The 11,573-nt window shown below is 41.5% G+C and overlaps 2 protein-coding genes across 2 annotated transcripts; both read left to right on the top strand.

Annotated features, from left to right (window-relative positions):
* The first annotated feature begins 2,925 nt into the window (after positions 1-2,925).
* LOC121450347 (late cornified envelope protein 1C-like) lies at positions 2,926-3,321 on the top strand. The gene has a single exon (XM_041655166.1). It carries the CDS (start codon positions 2,926-2,928, stop codon positions 3,319-3,321), a length of 396 nt encoding a protein of 131 aa, XP_041511100.1.
* Positions 3,322-10,721: 7,400 nt separating this feature from the next.
* LOC121450346 (late cornified envelope protein 1C-like) lies at positions 10,722-11,129 on the top strand. The gene has a single exon (XM_041655165.1). The coding sequence runs from the start codon at positions 10,722-10,724 to the stop codon at positions 11,127-11,129; it is 408 nt and encodes a 135-aa protein (XP_041511099.1).
* The last annotated feature ends 444 nt before the right edge of the window (positions 11,130-11,573 follow it).

Here is an 11,573-nt window from a genome sequence, read left to right as displayed (position 1 = left end):
TTGTGCTCTATGAGCTCATGTGTCCCAGGTGAAATTTATTCATAAGACTTGGTACTTTCACGTCAACCAGCATTTAAGGAAAAGGGACTTGGCAAATTTAGTCTATATCATCTTTGCCTTTTCTCACTGATATATTTCGTTTAATTTGGTAAATCTTAAAGTATGACTATAACCATATTGTTCTATGCTGAAACATAACATCTCTATTAAATCTTGAAAAAACAAAATTAAAATACTGTGTTTATACATAGTTTATGAACATGTGGAATATAAATGAAAATCAGGCACACAGAGAAAACAGAGAGCTAATGCCCACAGAAAGACGTTCTTGTGAATGAGTGATTCTATTTAAAAATAACCCTTCTTCCTTCAGTCAGGATAAGGCCCCTTAGCCCTTTGTTTAACATGCAAGAGCAGACTGACTATATTTCTGTATTTTATATAGGTGAGCAAGAACCCTTCTCCTGATATTGTTCATACTAATGAGCTGTCTGACGTCAACAGTAATAGCACACCAATTCCTAGAGAGAGATTCTGGGTTCTACAGAGTATCCAGACATTTTGAAGTGGTAGACAAAAATAGCATATTCCTAAGCAGGATTACATGTAAATTCAAGAAATATCCAGGCTGGAGAGATGGCTCAGAGGAATAGAGCACTGCCTGCTCTTCCAAAGGTCCTGAGTTCAATTCCCAGCAACCACATGGTGCCTCACAACCATCTGTAATAAGATCTGGTGTTTTCTTCTGTACTGCAGGACACATGAAGGAAGAAACCTATATACATAATAAATAAAAATCTTTAACAAAAAAAATATTCAGTATAAAGTTATATGTTAGATAAGTGTAAAGAAATAAGCAAAGTAAGGACACCCACTCTCTCTGGTAATAACTACTGCCTTTTTATAATTAATGCATATAATTTTTAAAAACTTGGGACATGTCCATATATATCATTTATTGAACATTTTCATATTCTTTCAATTATGGTTTTAAAAGATTATATTACTTTTGATTGTGTGTATGTGTGTGTGTGCCTATGTTTGTAATTGAAGGCAGGAAGAGGGCATTAGAGGCCCTGAAGATGGATTTCCAGGGGCTGTGAGCTGTCAAGTGAAGATGTTGGGAACTAAACTCAGAGCCTCTACAAGAGCAGTGTGCATTCTGCACTGAGGAGCATCTCTCCATTTCTGTCTATAGAGAGCAGTGTCCGCACCCTGTATTTAGCAATTTGAACATCTGTCTGCTGTAACTGTGTACCATGATGCTCTATTTCTGTGAGCCACATTTTACTGTTTCAATGTTTCATTCATTTTTATAGTATTCAACAAATATTCTCCTTAAAATTTCCCTGTAATAGTTAAGTGGGAAATGAAACAGGACAGATATATTTAGAACCACACCTCAGCATAACTTGGTGCTGAATCAGATGCATTATTTAGGCTTTTAATAATGTAGGCATCTACACTGCACCCATATAGGAACAGTTGGGAACTCTGTGGATGGAGGCTGACCCCCCATCCCAAAAAACTTCAAGGTTTAATAGCTCAACTTGTACTATAAGCTGCAGGTATCACATAAAGAACCAGCAGTGAAGGAGGAAGCCAGAGGCATGACTAGTTCCCGAGACAATTACTCTGTGGGTATGCCAGACTGAAGGATCCAGGAATCCACTTCCTCCCTTCATACCTAACCCATGTCCTAATAGATAAAGCATTCCTGGGCACCATGGAGTTGAGTTGTTGAGGAACATCTAGTCACCACCAATCACATTACCATCTAAGTGTCATGAGGCAGAGCCACACATCTCCTGACACTGTCTGATAGGCTGAGGTAGAGCCCAGGATCAGAATAAAAGGGCTGAGGGACAGGGCACTTCCATCACTCACCTCCTGAGATACCCACAGATCCTGAGCTGCCTGCCATCTTAGTAGGTGTCCATGGGAACCAAGAGCAGAGACTTTTCCAGAGGGGTTGCCAGACTAGAGCTGAACACGGGACTGGGAAAGGTCTCTCGGCTTAGAGGCCATATCGATAGATCATAAAACATGGTGAATGGTGGGGGCTGAGGCAATGGGAACATGGACACACAGTAGTGGCAGTTCTGAGAGACACTGGAATGATTGGGACTTCCTGGCTCTGGAGAGAGCAAAATACCTTCAGTGTATAGCAGCCTCCTCAGGATGAGATGCTGAGCACAGAGAACTGAGCATTTGGACAGGCTTAGGAGGGAGTTGTTCTGTGAAGAAAATGCTTTTCCTCACTTTTGAAGAAGAGCTGAATCATGAAAGAACAAAAGAGTCTCATTTTGGCGTGGGAAAGAAAGAGAGCCCTGATTCTGGATCTGTTCATACATTTCTTTGATCAATAGGGCACCACCAGGATGACACTTTGCCACCCTTAGCCAGAGCAGGTGGTGATTTGCTTGCCTAGGAAGTCTGAACTCACAACAGGGACTCGTAGTGCCATGGCAGCTCTGAAAGGGCTTATTAAATATTTGTGCTTTTGGACCTGAATGTTATTCTCCATCAGTAATCTAGAAGATCTTGAAATTCTGACTTTAAACTAAAATCACCTTCAAGTAATGATTTCTCTTTGCTCTTACAATTACTTTTTTCTGAAATAATTTGTATACTGACATATCCATGAGACTAAGAGCAGTACACATTTTCCAATGTCACTAGGTAATCATTCAATACTTCTGGTTTCAGGTGACAATGCGTATCTCAGTTGCATGTGTTCTGCGGTTTTAGAGTCCTGATGCACATGATGTGATAGCTATAGTATAGTAGAATTATGGGAGTATAGATGGTGTTCTATGACTACCAGTGACACTTCTGGGGGCCAGGAGAAGCAAGGTGTTCACAGTGTCTGGTGTCTGATATGTGTGTGATTCTCTTGCAGCTCTTGAACACCCACAGACCGAGATGTCCTGCCAGCAAAGCCAGCAGCAGTGCCAGCCCCCTCCTAAGTGTGCCCCCAAATGCCCTCCCAAGTGCCAGACCCCAAAGTGTCCCCCAAAGTGTCCTCCTAAGTGCCCTCCTGTCTCTTCCTGCTGCAGTCTGGGTTCTGGGGGCTGCTGTGGTTCCAGTTCTGGGGGCTGCTGTGGTTCCAGCTCCGGGGGCTGCTGCAGCTCTGGTGGTGGTGGCTGCTGCCTGAGCCACCACAGGCCCCGCAGATCTCTCCGTCGCAGACACCAGAGCTCTGGATGCTGTAGCAGTGGTGGCAGCAGTGGATGCTGTGGTAGCAGTGGTGGCGGCAGTGGATGCTGTAGCAGTGGTGGCAGCTGTGGCAGTAGCCAGCAGTCTGGTGGTTGTTGCTAATCTGAAGAAGACTTCATCAAATGTCGTAGGAGGAAGCCATGCTCAGCAGACTGGTCCAGGTCTGCTTCCCTCTCCTCTCCTTTTTCTCTTTGGGCTGTGCTCTGAGATGCTGACATCTGTGAAAAGTTCTGTATTCCACTCACCAGATGACTGTGCTTCTTTCCCTCTTTGTTACAAATAAAAAAAGCCTTTGCGACAGTCCTGACAAGACTCTTGTTCATTTCTCAGCATCCTCTTGGTTCCATCTCAATGTTAAAACACACCGTGACCCATTTAAAAGTCTATTAGTCTTAATCTGTTTTTAATGTGCATCTGTGTTGTTTTTTGATTGCTTGAGGTTGATCTTGAAGCTGCTATGTTCGCTATCTGTACTGCTCAGATAGTAAATGGTACTAACTCCTGGTGGTTGACTCCTCCCCCTTGGTGTTCTGTGTATCTAATCTCATGGAGGAGGTACCAGGGAGGGTCGCACTCATCACTCAAACTCTTGGAAACAGTGGGATTAATTGACTCCAAGCAGAGGACAGCCCACAGTCACTAATCATGTGCTCCTTAGCAGGACCTCACAAAGGAGCCCTCGTGCATGTGAGCTGTTTATTTATTTTGGATAGCAATCCTCTATACAATGTATAGCATGCAAAGATGTTTTTCTATCTTATGGGCTTCCCCTTTGGCTTTGTGAAACCCCAGTTGTCAATTGTTGGCCTTAATTATTGGGCAAATGGAGTCCTATTGAGTAAGTCTTTTCTACACCTTTATCATGTATTGGCGTCTTTGTGGCCAGGTAAATTCACTTAAAACCTGAGAGAGTTTGAAAAGAAATTCTGGACATAAAAATACAGAGTTTTACACTGCTTCTTACTGTTTGCTGGTTGCATGCCACAGCTCCTTTGTGGGAGGTTTTCCTGATTCAGCTGTAGCAGAAAAAAGGCTGCTTGGTTTTAAAATGCAGCTCCCTGGGCCATGCAGCCAGCACGATCTCAGGCTATGGAGCATTTCAATGGCATTGGTGGGCTCAGGTGTTTGTATGCACATTCCAGGCTGGAAGAAAAGTAGCTGAGACCATGTCTTCAGCTCAGTGCTCCCTGCCTCAGCACGCTGTGGGATCAGGACTGCTAGGCGTGCACAAGCAGGAGAGCATGCTGGATTCCTGCCACAACACACAGAGATATTTCAAGGGCACATAGTGTGTTGCATGGCGGATTTAGCTTTTACTCAGAAAAAAAAGGGTTTATATGCTGCATGATGCTCTCCAGAGTTTAGGTGGTGAGGATGGCTCCCACCCAGCTGTCCTAGAGCTGAGGTGAACAACCTCCTCCATATTTAAAGCCTGAGAGAGGCGAGAAGTGGAGCCAGAACCAAGGGCCACTGAGACTAAGCTGCTTAGCATTATAAGATATGCTTCTTATCAGAAAATTATTACAGATACAAAAATAAAGACAAATTCAGATAAAAAAACCCTATAAATGGGTCATAGTGCTGGATAAATATACGTAGGCCTGGGAGAGAGAAGAAAAAGAATATAGCGAGTCATAAAGTAAGTTAATGCTCTAAAAAGAAAGTCTTTAAAGAGACAGAGTAGAGACAGTCATAGATTAAAAGGAGTAAAAAAAACACGCCATGTAAAAATGGAAAATTTACACAAAGTCTGGATTATGTATATTATTGTGTTTTCTTTGAATATTTTTGACTGTGAAGGAGCTAAGTACAGAGAGATATTTTATTATATGGGCTGCTAATCTAAACCAGCATGTATATTATATAAGTCTCTTGACTTCAGACTTGAGTCTAAGGATATGATGCTTTGGAAAAGAGATTCTTCTTTTGTTTTCACAGAAAATGAGAACCTGTGGATTGCTTCTAGATCAATTAGGTTTGATAGACCATCACCCATGAAAGGTTGCTGTGAACACCCTCAAAAAATACTTCGCCCAACTGCTGACTAAGATGAACCTAGCACACAGGATGCATGATGAAAAACCTGAGTAACAGCACCCCCAATCAGCAGGAAGCAGTATGGACAAAACTACCCCCATATTCCCAAATATTGTTTATAATTATTTACATTTAAAAGGGGACATGATATAGGTATGACTAATTTGCATTGGTATGAATCTTGGTTTATTGATATAAATTTAAGGTCAATTTTATATGTATTTCTGATCTTGATTAAGGTATTGTGATTGTGTAGTAGGTTATTTAAAGAAGTAATGTATAATTAAGAAATATAGGTTAATAGATAATTCTCTATAATAGTCAAGTTTGTAGTTATGCTAGTTAGATTTTCTAGATGTATAGAGATATATTTCCGTTAGTTAGGTATTCTTCAAATCTTTTAGAGATCTTCAGAATATGGCATTTAAAATATTTTAAAAATTTAAAACTTTTTATGACAGTGATATAATTGGCAGGACCAGTTACTCCAAGAAGAAGATGTGCATTGAAGAGGCTCTTTATGGAGTTGGTTAGCCATTTGGGCTGTTCTTGCCTGGACTTCTTAACTGGACATGCAGTACCTACAGAGAAATGACTGCTGAACTTGTCTAAAGATGAGATGATCCTTTTGGGTTCCTGCTTCATGAAAGAGACTGCAAGACACCCTGCAGGATACAGAAGAAAATGACTGGCAAACTGCCAATATAGACACACCTGTCTTTAAAATTTCCTACTTCATGTAAAAGTCTACTGGATACTATGGGCCTACAGGCTGAAAATGGGTACCCCAACAATACAGTAGAACTTTGGGTGACTGTCCAGGTGGCTAGATGTCTCTGTCAATTCTAGAGTTTTGGAAGTTGCTTACAATGCACTTCCAGTTTACTTAGGTACTATTATAAACTTCTGGAATCTTTGAGGGAGTTGAAGAACTTATAGTTATAATTATAGTTTTCCTTAGTTATGATAAAAAATAAAGTAGATATGAATATTGTAACTGTAATTCTAGCTTGATAACTATTTTGATATATGCAATTTTACTATGTTAAAGTTAAAGCCTTCCTTTTTGTTTAAACAGAAAATGGGAAATGGTGTAGGAGGTCCTTCTGTTCATGTGATGTTTTCATTGTTTAATGAATAAAGAAACTGCCTTGGCCTAATTGATAGCACATAACTTAGGTTGGCAGGGAGGACTGAATGCTGGGAGGAAGAAAGGCAGAAGAGGAAAGAGACACGATGGGGCCGCCAGAGACAGACATGCCAAATCTTTCCCAGTAAGCCACTGCCACATGGTTGTACACAAAGATTAATAGAATGGGTTAAACTAAAATGTCAGAGTTATCCAATAAGAAGTTAGAGCTAATGGGCCAAGACATGTTTTAATTAATACAGTGTCTGTATGGTTATTTCAGGGGGAAGCTGGCGGGGCAGCCAGGACGAACAAGCAGACCCCTCCTTGCAACAGATGCCTCTAAAACAATGTTGTATTTTCTCAGTTCTACCTCTCAAGTGCAAAGAAAAGACCATTTTCATTTGGATTACTATAGTGCTCTTAATAATTTCTTATATTCCAGAAGATGGGGAAAGTGCCTTTTAAAGCAGAAATGTCTGGTATTTTTAGCCCTCAGCATGCCAACAGTTTACTAGTCATGATATGCACATTGTCTTGACACAGTTGACTCGGTCTCCAGAGGTCACATTCAAGACTGATGTTACTGTTACAGAAAGCATTGTACTCACATTCACAACTATGCACAGGAGGTGAGTAGACAATCTGGGTGTTGCCCTGCACTAAGGCAGAAGTGTGAAGTAGCCACATAAACCTTGAATCCTAAGGTGAGCTATGTGGAAACCATTGGGAAATCAGGTATCTTGTCCTGACCTCTCCCAATTGCTAGTCTTTTGGAACAACTGAGGAGGAGACTAAAATCGAACCACGTGAGACAGGGAAAGGTTTCACAAGGTCACGTGGACACTCATACCTCAATTTTGCCTCAGACTTCAGGTTCCAATGGGATGAACCAAGTTGAGGAGTATCTACTTCTTAACTTACACATCAATGAAGATGTGAGTGAGAGGATTAAATACCACCAAGTAGCTACAGGATGAATGTGTTAAAATACCGCAGATAAAAACAAAAGCTCTAAGAAAGTTTGTTAAGGATTTCATCATGACTACATTAAACATCATGGATAAAAAAATAAAAAATGTGGAACTAAGCTGCATTATCACAGCAGCTAAATTTTGTGGAATATAATTTAGAGAAAATCATAATCAAAGAACATCATTCACCTAAGAACAAATTGGAGAACATGTGGGAAAAGCTTCAGATAAAGTAACACTAAGGGCTCCACATTGTAAGATTCTACTTGTGTTAACTGGCATACAGTCCTGAACAAATCTTAGCTGCCGACTCTGTGGTAGTTATCATTGGGAGGGTTAGGGTCTTCTATGCGTCTGATGCTGCAACACAGCAAATGGAAGATCAAGGGGCTCTAGGGCCTGTATTTTGAGTTAGAACTTTGAGTCTGTATAAATGTTACATGTATTTGAAAGAGAATATGATATTCAGACATGCAGGTACAATATAGATACACATAATTAGATGATATGAGGTAGAGAAGCACATATTTCTCTATGTGAAACTATACATTAATAAATGCTCATACTTATGTCTTACATTTTATTTGTGCTCAACATGCTCATATGTCCCAGGTACATTTTATTTCCAAGGACTGAAACTTCCAGAGCCCATCATCATTTAAAGAGAAAAGATTTTTGACAATGTTGTCTGTATTTTCTTCATATTGATACCTTTTTCCATTTGGATTTGCATAATCTTAATGATTCTCTAGAAACATATTATTATATAATGAATCACAACTATTTGTATTAAATACTGAAAATAAAAATATTCAAAATAATGTGTTCATATATAGACATGTAGAATACGAATGAAAATCAAAGGCACACAGAGAAGACAGAGTGCTAATGACCACAGAAACACATTTTTGTGAACTACTAATCAATGATTTTATTTAAAATAACCTACCTTCTTCCAGTCAGGGACATAGCCCGCTAATGCTTTATCTCACAGGAAGGAGTAAGATAACTCTGTTTTCCTATTACTTATAGGCGAAGAACATGATTCCTTTTATCTCGTGCAAACTCTTTTGCTGATTTTCTTCTTACTAATGAGCCATGTGACCTCTCCAGTAATAGCACACCGGTTCCTAGAGAAGATATGTTGGCTGCTAAAGAGTTTCCAGAAACTTTGACATAGAAAAGACTGAAGTAGCATATTCCTAAAGCAGGATTACTTGTAAATTCAAGAACTCTCCAATATATAGTTATATGTCAAACAAATTAAAAAACAGACCAAGTGAGGACACCCACTCTGTCTGGTAAGAACAGCTGCATTTCTGTAATTAATGCATATTATTTATTAAGTCCTACATTTACTTGGAACATTTGTATACATATCAATAATTGAATATCTCCATATACTTTGTTTTAAAAGATTACATTTTTATTTTTAAGGATGTGTGTGTGTGTGTGTGTGTGTGTGTGTGTGTGTGTGTGCATGTGTTTGTACTTTGGAGGTAAGAAGAGGATGTTAGAGGCCCTGAAGATGGAGTTCCAGGGGGCTGTGAGCTGTCCAGTGTAGATGCTGGGAACCAAATTCAGATCCTCTACAAGAGCAGTGTGCATTCTTCACTGGGAGCATCTCTCCATTTCTGTCTCTAGAGAACACTGTCCTCACACTATATTTCGTATTTTGAACTTATGTCTGCTGTAAACTGTGTACCATTATGCTCTATTTCTCTGAGCCACATTTTTACTGTTTCAACACTTAATTCATTTCCATAATATTCTATAAATATTCTGCTTAACTTTCTACTGTAATGGTTAACAGGGAAATAAAGCAGGACAGATAGACTCTCAGAACCACAACTTATTATAATTTAGTGCTGAACCAGATGCATTATGCAGGCTTTTGATAATGTAGGCATCTATACTGCACCCATACAGGCACAGTGGGTAACTCCATGGATGGAAGCTGACATTCAAAATCCCAACGTTTTATTGTATCGCTTAGGCTATCAGCTGCAGATATCACATGAAGAATCAGGATAAAAGGAGGAAGCCAGAGGTATGACTGGCTCCTGAGGCAAGTACTCTGTGGGAATGCCAGATTGAAGCATCCAGAAATCCACTTCCTCCCTTCATGTCTAAACCATGTCCTAAGATAGGTGCAGCATGTCTTGGCTCCATGGAGGAAGGGTGTTGGGATCATCTGGTCATCACCAGTCACATGACAATGTGGTGTCACGAGGCAGGGCCACCCCTGTCCACACACTCCCTGACTGGTTGAGGCAGAGCCCAGGATCAGAATAAAAGGGCTGAGGGACAGGGAACTTCAATCACTCACCTTCTGAGATACCCACAGATCTTGAGCTGCCTGTCAACTTGGTAAGTGTCCATGGGAGGCAAAAGCAGAGACTTTTCCAGAGGGGTTGCCAGACTAGAGTTGGACAGGAGTCTGGGAGGGGTCTCCACACCTAGAGGACATTGATAGATCATAAAACATAGTGAAGAGTGAGGGGTGAGGAAATGGGGACATGAATACACACAAGCCACAGCTCTGAAAGGCACTGTAATGTTTGGGTCATTCTGGCTCTGGAGAGGACCATGTACCTTCACTGTATAGGAACCCTTGGAAGGGGATGCTGAGCACAGAGACCTGAGCATCTGAACAGGCTCGGGGAGCTATTGGCCTATGAAGAAAATGCTTCCTCTAACTCCTAAAGAAGAACTGGATCTGAAAAGTCAACAGAGTCTCACTTAGGCTTGGGAATGAAATAGAGCCATGGTTCTGGGATCTGTTCACACACTTCTCTGATCAAGAGGACACCGCCAGGATGACACTGACTTTGTCACCCTTAACCTGTGGAGGTGGTGATTTGGATACCTCTGAAGTCTGTACTCACTACAGGGCCTCACAGTCCCATAGCAAATTTAAGTGGGTTTGCATATTTTTCTTTCAGGATTGAGATTACTCCCCCATCAGTAAACTAGAAGGTATCAATATGCTGACTTTAAACTAAAGTCAAATTTTGGTAGTGATTACTTTTTCCTTTTACAATTACTTTTCTCTGAAATATTCCATATACCACTTATGTGAGGACTATGAGCAGTACACCTTTTCCATTGTCACTAGATAATCATTCAGTGCTTCTGGATACTGGGTGACATTGAGTATTCTTGCATGGGTTTCTGAGGTTCTGAATTCATGATGAACATATTGTGACAGTGTGAGTATGCTTTAAAAGAAAGGACCATGAATGGTTGTTTTGAGGCTTATAGGGAAAATTCAGGTAACCAGAATATTTCAGGTGGCCACAGTGTCTGGTGTCTGACATGTTTGTGATTCTCTTGCAGCTCCTGAACACCCACAGGCCGAGATGTCCTGCCAGCAGAGCCAGCAGCAGTGCCAGCCCCCTCCCAAGTGCACCCCCAAGTGCCCTCCCAAGTGCCAGACACCAAAGTGTCCCCCAAAGTGTCCTCCTAAGTGTCCCCCTGTCTCTTCCTGTTGTAGCATGGGTTCTGGGGACTGCTGTGGTTCCAGTTCCGGGGGCTGCTGTGGTTCAAGCTCTGGAGGCTGCTGCAGCTCTGGTGGTGGTGGCTGCTGCCTGAGCCACCACAGGCCCCGCAGATCTTTCCGTCGCAGACACCAGAGCTCTGGATGCTGTAGCAGCGGTGGCAGCAGTGGCTGCTGTGGCAGCAGTGGCTGCTGTGGCAGCAGCGGTAGCAGCAGTGGCTGCTGTGGCAGCAGCTGTGGCAGTAGCCAACAGTCCGGTGGCTGTTGCTAAGCTGGTGAGGAAGACTTGACCAAGTGTTGCAGGAGGAAGCCATGTTCAGCAGATTGGTCCAGGCCTGCTGCCCTCTCCCCTCCTGCTTTCCTCCTTGCTCTCCTCTGAGATGCTGACATCTCATGTGAAAGATTCTGCATTCTACTGACCTGAATATAGTGCCCCTTTGCTTCTTTGTTACAAATAAAAAAGCCTCGGCAACCATTCCTAACGAGACTCTTGTTCATTTCTCAGCATCGTCCTCATCCCATGCCTTCCTCATCTTTTCAGAGTTGCCCTCTGATGTCTTTATTACGTGTGTGTTTCCTACAACTTTGTAACAACTCTTCTACTGTATAGGAACTACAATGGTGTTTTTATTTGAAATCTGATCTGAGGACTTAGAAATGGCAGTCACTTCTCACAATTTTAAAACCTGGGGAAACTTAGTGTCAATGGACTTGA

Source organism: Microtus oregoni, unplaced genomic scaffold, assembly GCF_018167655.1.
Source record: "Microtus oregoni isolate MIOR12 unplaced genomic scaffold, Mior012 000007F_ref0000211, whole genome shotgun sequence".
NCBI classification, from domain to species: domain Eukaryota; kingdom Metazoa; phylum Chordata; class Mammalia; order Rodentia; family Cricetidae; genus Microtus; species Microtus oregoni.
The sequence above is the reverse complement of the archived record's forward strand: the minus strand, read 5'-3'. Positions and strand labels throughout refer to the sequence as shown.